This window comes from Aulonocara sp. 'chitande type north' Nkhata Bay, linkage group LG8 (genome assembly GCF_057382095.1).
Source record: "Aulonocara sp. 'chitande type north' Nkhata Bay isolate Kocher_YH1m ecotype deep benthic linkage group LG8, A_spYH_male_GT1.1, whole genome shotgun sequence".
NCBI classification, from domain to species: Eukaryota; Metazoa; Chordata; class Actinopteri; order Cichliformes; family Cichlidae; genus Aulonocara; species Aulonocara sp. 'chitande type north' Nkhata Bay.
Genome location: NC_141351.1, coordinates 20,677,218 through 20,695,132, shown reverse-complemented (window position 1 = coordinate 20,695,132; position 17,915 = coordinate 20,677,218). Strand labels below are relative to the sequence as shown.

The following is a 17,915-nucleotide window of genomic DNA, read 5'->3' as shown; positions in this document are numbered from 1 at the left end:
TTTCTGCTATTGCACATTCATTTTTTTAACCTAACCAAGTGAACTTTTCAATATCGTTAAATGGACGAGAGGGGCAAAACAGAAAACATGCTCCAGCCCTAACCCAAATTGTGTACAGTTAGGAAAGTGTCCCTACCTGTCTTCCTGTTTGAAAGTTAAAAGCTCCATCAACCAAAATAATTCTTACTTGGCTCCTCAGATAACAAGTAGTACGTGTACAACCTTCACACCAATATGAGCAGAATCTTTTCACACATCTTTTGTGTGAAGGTCAAAACTCGACATAATCTATTGATGGGTAACAAAAAAATGAACAAATAGGAGATGAGAATACGATAAATACATTTTATGTAATTGTATTGTAGCTAATTTATATTTAGTTACATCCATCCATCCATTTTCATCCGCTTTGTCCGGGGCCGGGTCGCGGGGGCAGCAGCCTAAGCAAAGAGGCCCAGACCTCCCTCTCCCCAGCCACCTCCTCCAGCTTATCCGGGGGAATACCAAGGCGTTCCCAGGCCAGCCGAGAGATATAATCTCTCCAGCGTGTCCTGGGTCTGCCCCGGGGCCTCCTCCCGGTGGGACATGCCTGGAACACCTCACCCAGGAGGCGCCCAGGGGGCATCCTTGTCAGATGCCCGAACCACCTCAGCTGGCTCCTTTCGATGTGGAGCAGCAGCTGCTCTACTCTGAGCCCCTCCCGGATGGCCGAACTTCTCACCCTATCTCTAAGGGAGAGGCCAGCCACCCTTAGTTACATATAATAATAATAATAATAATAATAATATGTAATATGATTTTAATGCATTTTAAAATTATTAGTATTTTGTTTTCCTGACACATATGTTCGTATCACATCATTAATTAAGTTTATATTTATTTACTAACTCACAGTTAGTGGACTCTAAACTCATAAAACACTGGCCAAAAACAGAAAAGCTTGTAAGTTTGTCTGTCATGGCGTTTCATTAAACCGTGGATGACTCTGGAGTCTTCTAGTCCTGGCGATCACTTGTATTTGTTCATTGTGGCATCTGTGCTGGATAACCTCCTAGATTTGGTATTTAGCAGAGTCCTGTCCAGGCCATACTAACACAGTGCTGACAGTGATTATGGCATATAAACACTTGTACTTTATGCACATGCACATAACTCTGAAGTGGCACTTAATTTTCTTTGCCAGGCAGAATTCGTTTTCATTTGTTTTAACTTTGGATTTGTTTGTGAGCAGAGTATGTCAAATTGTGACAACAGATTGCAGTAGATTGGTGCACAATAAGATCATGAGAAAAGGGAACAAGTTGTTAGTGCCTGGTGCAGGCCTGGATCAAGGTACAAACCTTATTTTTTTTTATTTCTTGGAATTTTAAGTTGTTTTTAGTCATGCCTGAAGCATGATTTTTTCGTTACTCTTATGCTGGCTAAAATGCCCTAGCAACTTCTTTGCTTGGATTGACATGGCATTTGTTGCAGACATATTAGCAGAAAATAACTGTAATAACTTTGATACATTATTTATTTTTATCTAAAATTTGACTTTGTCTAATACAACCTGATTAGGGACCTAATATTAACTAATTAGTACAAGTAGTAGTATCATTTTTGTGGTAAAATACCATGGTGTCATTAGCAATACTGCACTATTAATTTACAAAGTTGGAGGGCCACTGTCTGAACCCATCTATATTATTCTCTCTTCTACTGAGTATTGAAGTTAATTAAAACGTACAACATGCATTGTCATTACAGGTGAAGTAGCCTTAAAGCAGTTTCCACCAACAATGTTTAAAATTAGAGTAACGCGTCTGCTGTACTGAACACCTCTGAGGAACAGAAATTAACAATGAAATTAAATATTCTTCCTTTTTCATGTTTGCTTGCATATTTTACACAATGCTGTAGAGCGAGTAGGAATATTCCAACGATGGAATATGTAATGTGATACTTGAATTAAAACAGAAAAAGTTCTTGCAGGGTTTTAAGATAATATCTACACTGCATGAAAACTAAATGGAAGGTATGGACCACCTGCACATTTCACTGAGAGGAGCTGCTCAGCCATGAAAATCCATGCCATGAAGCTCCTGGTGCAGTTTCTATACAGATGTTAATGCTAGAGGAGCTTTGGAAATCTGCAGTTATCGAGTCAGCAGAGCATTAGCAACTTTGTAGCATTTCATTGCAGTAACTCAAAGTGGTGCTAAGTAGTTTGTATGGCCCCTACATGCTTGTATGCATGCCTGACAAGATCAGGGCATGCTCCTAATGAGATGACAGTGTCCTGGGGGCTCTCCTCCCAGTTTGGACAGGGGCTCTGAGCTCCTGGACAGTCTGAGGTGAAACCTGGCAGCATCTGATGTGTCCCAGAGGTGTTCTATTGGATTGTGGTCAGGCAGAGTTTGGGGGAGAGTCAGTGGTATCAATTCTTTCATCCTTCAGGGACTGCCTGCATACTCCCTCCACATAAGGTATTGTCATGCACCATAAGGAACTCAGGACCTACTGCATTAGTGTAGTTCTGATTATAGGTCCAAGGATTTTATCCCAATACCTAATGGGAGTCAGGGTGCTGCTGCCTAGCCTCTAGAGATCTGTATGTCCCTCCATAGATATGCCTCCCTAGACCCACAACCAAACCAGTTATGTTGAACGATGCTACAGGCAGCATGAAGTTCTCCACAGTGCCCGCAGACTCTTTCACATCTGTCTCATATGCTCAGAGTGAACCTCTCTCATCTGTGAAAAGAAGAGTGCGCCAGTGGTGGATTTATCAATTCTGGTAGTGTATGGGAAATGCTAATCTGGCTCCACGATGTCAGGCAGGGAGCTCATGCTCATGCTCTTGAGCACTCCTTCTTGCTCTTGACACTGTGGTGGGATTCACAGAAAACCTTCTGGCATTGGCATGCATTTATGTGCCATCCTGGACGAGGTGCTGGGTCCAGCCACCCCTGCATGCTACCAGTAGTGACACTGACCTAGCCAAATTTAAAACGAATGGGGAAAAAAACGGTCAAAAGAAACCCAAAAACCGTCGGTGCCATCCACCTGTAAAACCGTTCTTTTGGGGGTTGTCTCATTGGTGCCCCTCTAGTGCACCTGTTGTTAACGTAATTAACACCAAAGCAGCAGAAACTGACTAACACCCCCCTCTGCTACCTAACTGACCAGAATCGAATTGATTTGATGGTGCGCTCTGATTTTAAAAAGTATATAATATATATATATATAGTTAGTGGAAAAAGAATAACATTGAAAAAGATATTTGAACAAAGACGCAGAGTTTAAAAGCTAAAGACTGAAAATAAAGCTTGTTTTGAAAATGGCATGTTTACAAGTCTGTACAGCCTGTGAGGATGCTTGAACTTTCTCGCTGTATGTTACGCATTTTACATCGACCATCTGTACCACTGTACTGTGCTCAACAGTATGTAGGCAAAGGGATTAAAGCTCTCCTCCCCACCCATTACACACACACACATACATTATCCTGACATTAGCTGTAACACGAGCCCTAAACAAAAGTGGTGAAGAATCTATTCTGGTTTTGCACTCGCTGTTGCTTGAACATATGTTCCAACTGCTGCTCATGACTTCCTGCTCACCGCACTTTGGTCCTGCACAGTATTTCTGCACCAGATAGCTTTGGACGTGTGTGCTCACCCGTAACAGTAATGGTTGCGACATACAGTATAATCTATTTTAAACCCCTATTTAACCAGATTAGTCAATTAAGGGTAAATTATGCTTAGTTGCTGCCCATCTCAAACCCACACCAGTACAGAAAATAAAGATAATAGATTAAACAAATGAGTCTTATGCACAATTTAGTTGATATTGGCTGATTTCTTTTTTCTTTCTCACAGCTGGGCATGACTCCAAGTTCGTCATAGAAGTTATTTCCATAGTGAGGACAAAAAAAAGGGGGAAATATAGTCTGGTTCCTCCTGTTTATGAATATAACAGAGGAGGAGGGGAAGTCATTTCTGTATTGGATTGTATTGGGTTGTTTTTTCTTTTTTTAGTCTCCATTTGTGTGGTATATTAGCCAGATATTCAGCGTAAGCAGGCTTAGCATTTTAGTGCTAATTGACAGAACATTAAAAAGCAGAGCGAGTGCAGGAAGCCTTATGGTCTCATTATTCTTGCTGTGGAGAGTCATCACACTCGGTGATTTTAACAACAACATCCTTGCAAACAAATGCCACTGAATGGATCGCAAAGGTTTTCTTCTTTTTGCATTTCTTCCAGGGTATGTAGCCTGTGTGTGTTTATCAGTACAATGACTTTGCCTTTTATGTGCGTCATAAAACTATTTTTTTAAGAACACCACAATGTATGGACTCATGACACTGTAAGCTGAACTGGGTAACGGTGCTCACAATCTGTGTGCCGTGACCAAGAACCCATGAAAGGATCATACACAGCCACCACCCCCGGCTTTCTGTGAATCTCTGATTTTCTCATTTGATGTCTCAGACGCTGTGGCTGAGTCGGGCGCGAGGACATTCCCAAAATGGATCTCATTTGCATTCTTGGTGTGATTTTTGACACTGGACAAACAGACGCAACAAACTTTTTATTTATTTAGCTTTTCTTCTTTTCTTTTTTTTGCTTCCTGGTATTCTTGCATTTCAGTGGTGGGCGGATGTTTTGCAGGTGTATTGGTTCGCCCTAGCGAGGTACCTGATTGCTCACGTTGCTTATTTACTCATGTGTTTGCTTTATCTGACCCGAGGCAAACACAAGGTGTAAGAAAGCCTTCAGGATGTTTTCATTTTATCAGTGTGCTGCTTTAAGTTCATGCTGTAAGCTCTCTGACTTTCCTCCCTTTCTGTCCTGTCCCTGTCACTCCTCTCTTTCTTTTCTTCTTCCATCTCCCTGATTTATGTGTGTGTCTCTCTGTGTGCACGTGTGTGCACGTGTTGTCTCCTTCTGGGTGTGTGTGTGTGTGTCTATGCTTTCTGCTCCCAGCCCCTCTGCGGAAAGCAAAGTTTGTGGAGAGCCCTCGCATTCCACAATCAGAGCTTGGCTCCCCTACACACACCTCCACCACTGCCAAGAATCCAGACCTGGACACATACTGCCCTGGTAAGTTTTGGCCAGCTCATCCCTAATTTTGTGTGTTGTTTATTTATTTATTTTTTGCTCATTGGTTCTTCTCTGTGCCTCCCTGGTTTCACAGACGATGATCAGTTTTCGGGGTATTCTGCTGCTGCTGGCTGCTGTAAAACATTGCTAAGGTTATTAATGAAAAAGCTTTGCTGGGGCCTGCAGTGTCCATCCTCATTGCCTCCTCCCTCTCTGTCTCTCTAATCCTGTCTCGCTGCTTTCTCACCCCGGTCTGCTTTTCGGGCGGATAGCTCGGTTAGGTGCCACCGCTGTTTTCCGTTAACTTTGCAGTCGGCTTTTTCTCGGTAATCCTGCGGACAGTCCACATCCCCACCCCTCCCCTTCCCTCCCTCCCCTCCCAGTCTATCCCCATCAAACCCCGTCTATCCTCCTCCCTTGTCTCTTCGTCTTCCTCGCTCAGAAGGACTTTAAAACGGGTCACCTGAGGATAGTGCTGTGCTCAGATCTGGTTCTGGTATATCTGCTTTCTCATCTTGCTTCTCCTTTTCCTGTTGCCATTGAGAAATGCAGTGCTAGCTTCCTGCCCTGTCTTTTTGGCTCAACCTGTGGTGGAATAGGAGAACCCAGGGCTGGATGTACACATGAGAAATGGTGATGGAAAGCCTCGAGGCTTAACTGGACTTATTTAGGCGGAAAATGTTTGAAAGTGTGCTACCAGCCTTCTCCGTCTGTGAGCCTCTTCTGCTGACTTTCTGCTCAATGGGAATTCTAAGTAGGTGATATAGTAGATTATATATTTATTGCTGTCATACTACACATTATATGGTCTGAATAGTGTATTACTTAAGGATAAACCCTTTGATTCTGGCTCCTGGCTTGCTTTTGAATTTCATGGATGAAAAACTGTTGACCCTGGCTTTATTTTTGCATTAAGTCAGGCGGCTGGTAAATAGCAGTTGTTATGAGCGGCAATAGGTGTGACATTTCAGGGATAACATGGTAATCTCTGCTTTCTGACCCAGTATGAACCTTCCAGATCCCTCACGTCATCTGGATCCGGTTTTTTATCAGTTCCCAGAGTCAGAACCAGACATGGAGAAGCTGCATTCAGCTTTTATGCTCTATATATCTCGAACAAACTCCCAGAAAGCCTCAGATCAGCTGAAACACTCAGTTTATTTAAATCCAGGTTGAAGACTCACCTGTTCTCAGCTGCATTTGAATAAAGCACCAAATTCGCACTGTTTTGCTTTTAAGCTTAAATTTTGAAACTTACATTTTAACTACTGATTTTATCTACTGTTCCTTTCCTTTTTTCCATTTTAAATCATGCTTTTTATTTGTTTTTGTTTTTTAATGTCTCTGTAAAGCACTTTGAATCACCTTGCTGTTGAATTGCGCTATATAAATAAACTTGCCTTGCCTTCCATTGGGGCAGGAAAAGAGTTGATAAAACGTGAACTGGAGCGGAACTGGGAAGCCTAAGATGAGTTTTCACGAGAGGTGAGGAGTTGCACCTCCCCGGTGGACAGATGGACATGTTAGCTCTTAACAAGGTCTCCTTGGCGTGTCTAGCAGCAGGGTGGTGACTTAAACATCTGATCACATGCTAGTCCACACTCTGCTGCTGACACTGTCTTTTGAGTGGAGGAAGTGAGGCATCAGTTGATTTTTTTTATGTGGCCTACAAAGATATTTGTGGTGCCATAAATATTGTTTGCAAATATTTTGTGAGACGTCTTGTAAAACTCCCCACCAGCCAGCCTCCTTAAACCGTGGAGTGAAAGCCTTTCTAATGATGTTAGAGTTCAACCTTCTTAAAGGTAATTCTCCAGACTGGGGGCAGACGCTACAGATAAAATCCTCCATTGTGTCACTCCTTTTTGCAATTAAAATTACAATCGGGGGTATTATAGATTTAATGTCAGTGCTTGCATATGCATGCCAGGTCACATGCATTTCTCAGTTGTGTTCAATGAACAGAGAGGAGCAAAAGACAAAACATTACGTGCCACTTCCCTCTCCACCCTTCCCATGTGAGGGGAAGTAGGAAGGGATGAAAAAACCAAAAGGTGAACAGATAATTAGCGTCCACTTCAACATGCGCTTGCTTTGTATTTTGAACAATGTTATAGGCAAACGTTTAACTTCTTTGAGCTGTGTGAATTATCTGTTAAAGTTATTATCTGTGAGTCAAATTTTAAAATATAGAAAGATTTCTTTGCCCCAGACGTTAAAAACGCACTTATTTGTATTGGACTGATAAACTACTCAACTGACTTAGTATATTAAGGGGGGATGTGAATAAATCTCAACAAAAAATTTAGAGTCAGGTGCAGAACCAAAAGAAATGAGCTGCAGGATTCCAGCAGATTGTTTAGATTTAATGCCAAACGGTGATAAGGAAGAATGGCGTGAATGTAGTTTAAGATGTAAACAACAGATCTGGTCTGTGACCTTGTACTAAATCTGATGCCTGAAGTTAATTGAGCATAAGTGTTGGCTGTGAAGGCTTTTAACATTCAGCCAATGCATCTTTTGTGGTTTATGTACTTTTTAATTTGACTGAATAGAGACTTATTCTCATATAATTGGAAAGAACTAATGTTACTCTATTAAAGTCATGAAGAAATTGGTGTTATCATAGTGAACTTGTTATCTTCAACAAACCAGTTTGACATGATTTGAGCTTTGTGTCATGGAAGAAGATGTGTACACTGTGGTCTCAGTGCTCACTCAATATTTTCTCTTTTTTGGGACTGTTGTCTGTAAATCCTAGTATAGGTATGCGGGGAAAATCCCAGCAGATCAGTAATTCCTGAAGTAGTCAGATCCCCCTTTTCTCCTTTCTGATGCTCAGTTTGAACTTCAGCAGATCACTGATTGACTTTGTCTGTATACCCAAATGCATTGAGTTGCTGTCATGTCACTGGCTGATTGGATATTTGCATTGATGGAGCAGTTAAACAGGTACATCTGAGCGGCAGGTGAGTGTACGTTTGTAATAGCAGACAAAAACATGCGGTTTAATTTCAGTTGGACGTCTTTAGCTTCAGGTCTTTAAAGCCATTTCTTCAACTGTCTTGTTGTGAGTTGCCAATTTTTGGAGTTATCTGCTGTAAAAATCTCTGCTGAATTTTTCTTTTCTCTGCTTTCCTTTGACTCAAGGCAAGCACTATGTGGTTTTACTGTATTCAAGGGAAAGCGATGTTCTTTTTTTTTTTAAATTCATGTTTCATGACCCAGTCACCCAACACAGAAAACAAAACAAAAAAACAAGTTTCGTATGGGAACTATTTTGTTCTACTGTCTTTATCCGCCAACCAAAGGACTCATGCAGCTCTCTAACATTACAGCTCATTGATGATTACATCCTGTCAGACTGTCATAACCATGAGCCTTTCATCATTGGTGCGTTATCAAATTGGACACTGGACATTTACATGGTTGGCGGGTGTCTCGGAGACAACAATGTTTGTGGATTGTTTTTAATAAACGGGTTACTATTTCTGGAAAGAGCATTTCCCTTTTTTTGGGGGGGGGGGTTGTTCTTTGAGCACCACTAGGCAAGAGCCATTTACTGCAATTACACTGAAGAGAAGGCAGCACCTCTGCAGCTGATATCTCCAAAATTGGGCAACTCACACCAGAACAATCTAAATGGATAACTAGCACCGCAGGCAGGAGGGGGGGGGGGGGGGGGGGTGGAAATATTAAATTAAATTTTTGAGTCTGCTTCAACAGCATAACGCTACAGTCATTAAACAAATAATAGATTGTATTATTATCAAATATAGTTTATTTTAATATCTAGTTTACAGATATTTTTTGTTATTCTGCCAAATAAAATAACTCATAAAGATCCACTGTGGTACTTTTTCTGTGATTTCAACCTTTGCCAAAACTAAATGCAACTAATGCTGTTCCTAAAGTGCAAGTTCTATATAGCTTGATTATACTACTTACATCTACGTTATATCATCAAATCCTGAAATCCAGTGCCCTGAGATGCAGTGTTTATGCATAGATAAGATCACAGCTGTGCACATCAAGAATGTGAGATTCATTCCTCTGATCTCTTGATTAGCCCTACATTCCTGGATTTTCAGGTGTCTTTGTCTATACGTTTCACTACTTGTATTATTCAAGCTTTCTTTTCCTCCCCAAAGCCGTAAAGTAAAATTGCAAACACCACTTTAACCTCGTTTTTCAATCAGTGCCACGTCCTCTTCAGGTAAATTTATCTTTGAACCTTGCGTATTTAACTTTTTCTTTTTAAAAATGTGATGGCTTACTTTTCGAGAACCTTGAAGTTACTGCTCCCAGGTAGAGGTGAAATAGGAGCCACCAAATGCTATGTGTTATCTCACCTGCTACTCAGGCCTATTTATACCCTCTCCTGTCCGGTCCAGTCCCCTGCTTGCAGCACACATGCTTCTCCTGCTCTCTCTGGCTCACCGTCGGTGCGCGAGGGCAGATCCATGGACGGCCAGGGAGAAACAGATGCGCTCGCACAGAAACACATTCCTAGCTGCGCGCAAAGATAGTTGCCATGGCAACCATCTGTCTCCTTCGCAGCTCAGGAATCCAATAGAGAGAAGTCTGCATTTATATATATATATATATATATATATATATATATTAGGGGTGCAACGATACACAAAATTCACGGTTCGGTTCGGTTCGATACTTTGGTGTCACGGTTCGATATTTTTTCGATACAAAAAAATGTTCATGCATTTTTAATTTGTCATTTATTAAAATTATAAATATATATTTTAACTCAAAAGTACAGTTTTTAAATTTAACCCTAACCCTTGTGCGTGTTTTTTATTTTGACAGCGAATGCGCACCTGCGGACCACTTATGTGCAGCCCTGGTTATTTAGCTCGTCATATCGCAGCCACAGAGATTCTTTTGTCCATGAAACCATAAAGCTGCACTTTCTTTTTGCCTTATAGTCTGATTTGTCATAACTTTTCCGTTTTGTGGTAAGCTTTTCTTTGGCTGTCACTTCTTCACCCTGACCTGTCTTATTTGGCTCAGCAGAACTGAAATGCTTTTACACACTCACTCACATAAGCTCAGCGATTCTCTGCACGATCAACCTCTCACATGTTTAAGCTTGCTGCGGGAGATTTCACTTGTCATGTTTGCATAGTAAGCTAACGATTAATAAGACGATGTCAGAGGAATTGGTGCACAAATTATCATCACTCACAGATCAGTGCTGTCACTCTCTATACACAGTTCACACGATTGCAAAGTGAAAGCAAAAAACAAGCGCAAATTCAAACGCGACTTCAATATGTCACATATTGACAGTGGCTCACCGATGCCAATGACATAATTACCCAGCTACATTTCCGAAAGAATGCAAAAGCATTGACATATATTTTTCCTACAATAGCCCGACGGGCAGGGAAGAGATAGATTTTGGTAGCCCGACTGAAAAAATCGCTAGCTCCGGGACGTCGGGCTAGCGATATTGCGAGCCCTGTATCTGATTGAGGAATCACATCATCTTTGGAAAAGAGAGTTTATTACAGAGAAATGGCTCTTTCCAAAATAAAAGCTATACTATCCGCTTCTTCTGGGCTATATTCTCAGCAGCATAAGGAGAATCATGTGCTAACAGCTGTCTAAATGACTCGGCTAAAGTTAGTAGCATGCTTGTTGTTTTTGTCTTTGCACTAGGATGATGTCGGCGTAAATGTGCAGTCATATTCGTTGTGTTCCCACTAGTGCTTTCAGGTTAATCTCGTTGAAATGACCTTAACGCCACAACACGGCAAATCTCCGTTAACGAGCTACCGCCGATCGCTCCGTGCATGGGGCTAGACGGCCAACACCTTAACGAGCTAACTGCGCTAACACACTAGTTCACACCAATGTAATTGAGCATTGCATGGCACATCCAACATACTGTTTTACTTTAGTCCATGACTCGCTTACCTTCAGGGTCATACGTCACATGAAAACCAAAATAATTCCAAACGCCAGATCTGAATGAGGTTCAATTTGCTTGTTGCAAGGAGAGCTTAACTTCTGTCTCGCTAGCTTGCCCTGCGCTCTTCCTTCTGACTATGCTGTCTGTGTTGAGCGCTCAGTGGATCTGCGCTCGACAGTGCAGCCTAGGCGGAGTAGTCGAACGCAGATTCACTGAGCGCTCCACACAGACAGCATCGTCAGAAGGAAAATTGATAAAATAAATTACAAATGTTGTATTGTTCGATACATATGCGTACCGAACCGAAAGCACTGTATCGAACGGTTCAATATCGATACGAATATCGTTGCACCCCTAATATATATATATATATATATATATATATATGCATATATGTGTTTTGATGTTGGGCAAATTTTATTTTATATTTATTAAGATGTTACACTGACGAAAAGCGCCTGAAGTTCCTTTAGCCGTGTGTTTGGCGTCTGGCTTTGAAGTGATCTAGATGTTTGCTTGCAGTGACTTCGGCACCATGTGACTGTCATAATGTGTATTTAAAGAACAAAAGGTAGGGCTATAAATAGAAGCAAATCAGTACATACAACCCCTACATTATGATAATATATTCCCTTTGATTGTAGCTCCCTTACAGTAGCTACAAGAACAGGTAGCTTTAAGAAGGATTCAGATGGTATGGTATTTTTGTTTCGAGTTTGACAGCTCTGTGATTGTCGTCACTGCCAAAAATCTGGGCCTTGGCCATATGTTTGACTCTGCTGTCATATTTTTAGAGTGGGAGAGTTTAAAGATGTACAAAGGGATTGCCTATGGTTCGCTCAAGGGACTCACTGTGGGCTCGGGCATCCAGATTAGAGATTTTGTTACCACATCAAAAGAAACCTAGACAAACTGCTCGCTCCTGCACAGGGTTGGCCAACAGCTGGCTGCTACACAGACGCTATAGTAAGAAGAACTAAAGGGAACAGAGGGGATTGTGAGGGAGAGAGTAGCATTCAAAGAGACGAGTGAAAGAACACAAGTTAACACAGGCAGACAGAGCCCATGTTTGATCATGATCACGATCACGCCCCAACCCCCCACCACACCACCTACGGGAGCAGTTGACTAATGACTGCTAATATATTCACTCCTTACTACTACCAGTCTGTCAACTGGGAAGCCTTCGGTGGCTCAGTGTTCAGACTGGTGCAAAGACAGCAGCTAATACATAGAAATGACATGCTGTCTGTATGGATAGATGATTTGCTTTACTTTTCATGTAGGTTTCTTCTGTTCATGGTCTTCATGGGATATCACATCATTAGGGAAAAACGATACACTGTATATAAAAGATGGACAAGGCTCCCAGGTATAAAAAGGACAACCAGAAGAGGGCGCTCCTAGTTGCAAAAAGAGGTTTTGTATACCTCTGTTCCCTTGATTGTTGTCCTTAGTATGAGTTTAGCATCTTACTCACTAGTTTCACATCTTGTTCAAATGCAGCATGATCTTCATTTTGTAAATTTTGGTACCCAACAGTGTCGAGAACGGTAAATCAGCATATCCTCATTATGATTAGCAACGTGCTACTGTATGGTGGTAAAGCTTTTTGTATCCTTCACTCATGGTGACTGGTTTCAAAAAGAAAAGATGGCAGCAACAAAAATGCCCAGTTCTAGGTTTCAGACATAGAACAATGCAACCCAGTGAGTGACACAAAGACTATTTTCCAGCAAAATAAGATGTTCCTCGGCATGATAGTTATTACATTGGATAAACCAAAGCGAAAACCAACCTGTTGTTGTCCTATAAATTTAATCTAATTGCATTTGATTAAAATTATTTCATACAATCTATCAAAGATGCTGCTGTTTTGTTGGTAATCTGCCGAAATGTTGACTAAAATGACCCCACTTATCGATAAACATCACTTGTAAGTTGAAATTAACCAGTCAGCACTTACCTTCTTCTCCTTTACCTTCAACACAGCAGATATATTGACCACTCCAAATTGAAAATTTACATAACTGTGTAAACTTTTATGCTTTAACGAAAAGATTCCCAATAAGGTATGTGTAAAACACGGCAAAAGTGGAGCTCTGGCAGGAACCCGGGGCTGTTTTTAGTGATTGAAGTACTGCTGTGCATGCTGTATACAGATCAAAAGGGTCCAAAACATTCAGTTTTTTCACACATATTTTGTTTTTCTTCTTTTTAGATGTTTTTATCTTTCTAGTCGTGGCTTGAAATTGATGAAAAATTCACAGGTTTGTGGTTAGCTTATACCAACACAACCCAGAGCTCTGCTGTAGTCATGTGTCTGAAAACTATGAATCAATCCAAGTGCATCTCAGCCGTCCTCCTGTGGTATTAGCGGTGAGGAGGTAGGACGTTTACCCCAGCTACATCTTCTCCATTAATGGACACTTCCTCAAGGGAAACCCATGGATTCACTGACCTTGGAGGAATGCACTCTGCTCCATAAAGCCATCACCATCTCGTTAAAACTCATACATAATTAGCTTGTTTCGGACCTAATGTATGCTCTGATTACCTCATTATTGGTTGCTGCTGTGTGTGTTTTTTTTATTGAAGCACTGCACCCATGTCGTCCCCATTTGATTCAAAGGTTTTTTTTCCCTCCGTCAGAAGGCACCCAGCTTCTTTACTTGCTCACACTGTCTTGGAGTCAATCTAATGAGGAACCTGACAGTGTTCTGCCTTTTCCGCCCATGAGCAAATGGAGAGGGGAGCCCGGGCTTTAGATTGCCCGTCTGTGTGTGTGTGTGTGACTTCGAACTGACGAGTGAGAGGACACAGGCTGTAGACAAGCTGTCCGTCTTCAGAGAGGTGGCGTGGCGGCTTGGACTGTTTAATGGCTGTCAGTCAGAGTTTCGTGTAACTACCTGCCAGTCTGGTTTGACCAGCCCTGCTGGAAAACTGAGGGGGGAAAAAAAAACCACACTCTGCCTCGAGCTGTTTTTTTTTAAAAAACCAACCATCTTGTGCTGTTGGCTTCAATAACATTGATGTCTGGGCCAATTCAGAGGCTTATATGTCCAATTACAGCTGTTTGAATTTAGCCACCAGTCACTTTTTTGTGCAGGGTGAGTAATTAACACAACCTTGAGCTCTGCGAGTGGCACTCCAGTGAATAATGTGAAACTGATCTAGTAGGCACCTCTAGGGCCAAGTGTGATTGAAAAACATGATACCACTGGTTAGGGTTTGTTATGGGTGGGGGGTAACCAGGCAACTGGGTGACGGGATGAGGTCTTTAAGGGATTTTTAAATGGGTCCTATTGTAAAGTTGGCAACTGAAATCCCTCCGCTCTGGGGGTGTGTTTGTGTGTGTTTGTGGTTTTGATCATCTGATCATCATGCAGGCTCACCCGGGTGTTTTCTTTGCTCTCTTTAGTCCCAGGAGTCTCTGTAAATAGGAGTAAGGATGTGGACATGCACGCTTTGTCTTGAAAAGGCACACACCTCTTTCTCTCTCGATCTCTCTCTCTCACTCACTCACACACACGCAGGTGAAGGGCGTATTTCATTACGTCACTCGAGCCGTAGTGGTGATGAGTGGTGCGGAAGGAGCTGTCGTCGGTATGGGAGCCTACTGCTAGTCGCTGTGGAAGGCAGCTTTTTGTAAACAGTTGAAAACTGTTTTTGTTGTTGTGGCTGAGGGGATTTTGGAGTTTATGTAAGGAGATACCTCAACCGAAAAGTCCGGCTGTTGGGGAATGTGTTAGTAATGCACAGCTCTGAGCTATGGGAGAACTCTGGTAGGGTGCTTCGTTTTCTTTTCCTGCGTGCAGGTGCTGTGTGTCCAGGTGTGTAGTCAGGGCTGTAGTTTATTCAAAGGGAGTGTAACAAGTGTACTGTGTGTTTCTAGGTAAAGAGATTATGGATATATAAAAAATGAAATGTTGTAAGGTTTTGGGTTTTTTTTGTTTTTTTTCTTGTGGCAAAATAAGCTGCTGTTCAGTTTTCTGCCCACCACTGACACACATTCTCCCGTTCCGTTCTCTTCTTTTTGCTCTCCCCCATCTCCTGCCTCCTCCTCCTTGTGTCTATCTGCCTCCACAGGGGAGTCAAGCCAGGAGCTGGGCCCCCCTCCGTCCGTGGATGAGGCAGCCAACACATTGATGACGCGCCTGGGTTTCCTTCTCGGAGACAAACTGAGCGAGGGGCCAGCCGGTACCCAGTACAGCATGGAGGAACCCGAGGCGAGACAGGTACCAGAAATATGCTTTTTTTTAAACTATTCTCAGCGATCTGCACTTTTTCCCTGATGATAGAGTTCATCACGTGATGCACGCAGTGTGAATTTGATAAGAAGCCTTCTCTCAGATTAACCCAGTAAATACTTGTCATAGCTACAGACTTTCATTCTATTTATCCTAATCTATATCTGAGTCAAACAGTCGAATCTGTCTTGTAAGCTATGTGATTTTCACACATTTGCATTGTGAGCGATCGCACTTGGAAACTTGAACAAACACATCTGATTCGATCTGTTTTGACATTTATCTTCATAATATTCGTGTTTACAGTCAGTTTTGACAGATCTTTGGAAGTCAGGGTAGCCAGATCAAAGGAATTTTCAGTAAATTGCCCTCATGTGCCAGAGTGCTTTAGATTCTGAGATTACCAGTGCCTCTCCATCAAGTGTCAGATATCCTCCTGCCTAATTAGCTTTTTATAAAACAAATATGATTATTTTTTTCCTTATTTAGATTATTTCTAGATTATTCAAAGGAAGTTTCTTGAGCCGACACGCGGCAGGTTAGACTTAATGTTTTGCTCCTGCGCCGTAACCTTTCTATTTGTGAATTTGTCAGTTGTGCAACAAACAGCTCCTGGCACAAGAGACTTGCTCTAAGCTCAGCAGCAGATGCCCTGGTATCTCTACCTAAACCTAATTTGACAGGTATGAATTTTCCAAACTGTGCAAGGAAAAACAGTTGCCGCGGAGAGGCAGCGAAAGAGAAACAGGGTGGGACGGGGAGGGGGGGTACAAGGGGCTAACCTGTTGCTGAAGCATTCAAGGCAGGCATAGGTATGTGTTCGCTCTGAAACAGTGTGGATAAGCGATTAGACTGATGGACTGCCTGTGCTTGATGTGAGCGCTGCTGTAGCAGTGGGGGTGTATAAATTGAGAGAGGTTTATTCAAGCGGCTCTTTTTAGAGACGTGACTCACACGAGCATCCCGCTGCATCGTGCACACAGTACAAACTTATTGTTTTAGATATCTGCCCCAAATACTGTTCTCTGGATTGCAATTTTGTTTGATTCATTAACCACCAAAAATGACAAGAATTGCCTCGAGACACCATCTATTAGCAGATAAAAGAGTGGGCTTTTGTTGTAATTCTTCTCATTTGCTTGGGATTTACTAGATTTTAATGGACTTTGGTTAGTGCAGTAATTCAGGGGTTTGACACTTTGCCCTCCACAAGACAACAAAAATATGCAGAGTTAGGGATTAGCAGATCTTGATGTAACCATAAACATACAGAAAACTACTGTTAAAGTAATAATAACCACGTAAGTGCAACATAATATAAGTAATATCGTTTCAAAGCCAATTTCTAAATGTTCATTAAGTGATTCTAATTCATGTCTGAGACGGTGACTGAAGATAAAAGTGTATAATTCAAAGGAGGTGTGCATGTTTTGATAGGCAGTGTTGGTCAAGTTACTTGAAAAAAGTAATCAGTAACTAATTACTGATTACTTCCCCAAAAAAGTAATCCCGTTACTTTACTGATTACTTATTTTCAAAAGTAATTAATTACTTAGTTACTTAGTTACTTTTTAAAAACACGATTTACAACCTGAATAGGTGATAAAGCGATAGATCTTTCAGCCCAATTCTACTTTTTCTGCATAATCCATCATACAAAATGTAATCAAATGGAAAAGTCTCTTTTTTTAACTTGTTTATCAGTTTTAATCTTTTAACTTTATGCATCAAGCAAAAATTTAATTATATGCAACATTCTCTGACTTGAATAAATTAGTTTAACATTTAAAGCTATTTTCTGCACATTCCAGCACATAAAATAAAATATTTTTTGTGTTTACACTCACTCTTTCAAATAGATGCAAGTAAAACACAGCAGAAAATAAATAAAGTCAAAGACTCAGCGGTCCTGTTGCTCTATTTTCACCTGTAAAGCAGGAGTGGGGTAGGCGGAGGTTTACCCTGGTGCAGGTGTGCCGCGGTCAGTTGAAGAATCTGCGACTTTCTCTGTGAGTTTCCCGTTGCGCACTCGGTGCTTGCTTGGAAGTTTAGGGGGTTTTTTCGCTGTAAAAAGAAGTTTTCTTCCCACGCACAATGGACGCTAATGTTTTTGTCACTTTTTATGGAATCAAACTCAAAGTAAGGTCAGTACTTCCACGCTTTAAACGCTGCACGCTCATACTCTCTCCCACAATCGATATGTGATCCATTGTTGATCTGCACAGAGCTGTTGTCACTAACGGCGCACTCGCTTACGTCACTGTCGTGAGACATTCTCGCAAAAAATCACGGTTTTAGTAACGCAGTAACGCAGCGTTCCTACGGGAAAGTAACAGTAATCTAATTACCGTTTTTGCAATAGTAATCCCTTACTTTACTCGTTAATTGAAAAAAGTAATCAGATTACAGTAACGCGCCCATCTCTGTTGATAGGGCAAAAAAATATTAGCTCAAGATAAAAAACATACATTCATATGCCATCCAGATATTGGTAGGATACCGCTACCTTCAATTTTTTAATTTTCTTTATATATCTTCAAATCACACCAACAGTTTTCTCAAGGTTCTTTATATTTATAATGTCGAGACCCTTCAATAAATTTTAAAATCTGCTGCTTCAAAGTTGGGCGTTTTCACATGGG

At 41.5% G+C, this 17,915-nt stretch overlaps 1 protein-coding gene across 12 annotated transcripts in view; it reads left to right on the top strand.

Moving 5' to 3' along the window:
• tanc2b (tetratricopeptide repeat, ankyrin repeat and coiled-coil containing 2b) overlaps nucleotides 1–17,915 on the top strand; it is a 189,211-nt gene that overhangs the window by 126,980 nt on the left and 44,316 nt on the right. For 8 of the 12 annotated variants that reach the window (XM_086304207.1, XM_086304201.1, XM_086304204.1 and 5 more), the window contains 2 exons: nucleotides 4,975–5,091; nucleotides 15,113–15,261. In XM_086304207.1, the coding sequence (XP_086160333.1) occupies nucleotides 4,975–5,091; nucleotides 15,113–15,261 (266 nt within the window). Of the gene's footprint in view, nucleotides 1–4,974; nucleotides 5,092–5,664; nucleotides 5,846–14,565; nucleotides 14,809–15,112; nucleotides 15,262–17,915 lie in introns of those variants that run through there. The other 4 variants (XM_086304206.1, XM_086304210.1, XM_086304211.1 and 1 more) reach the window with 3 other exon arrangements.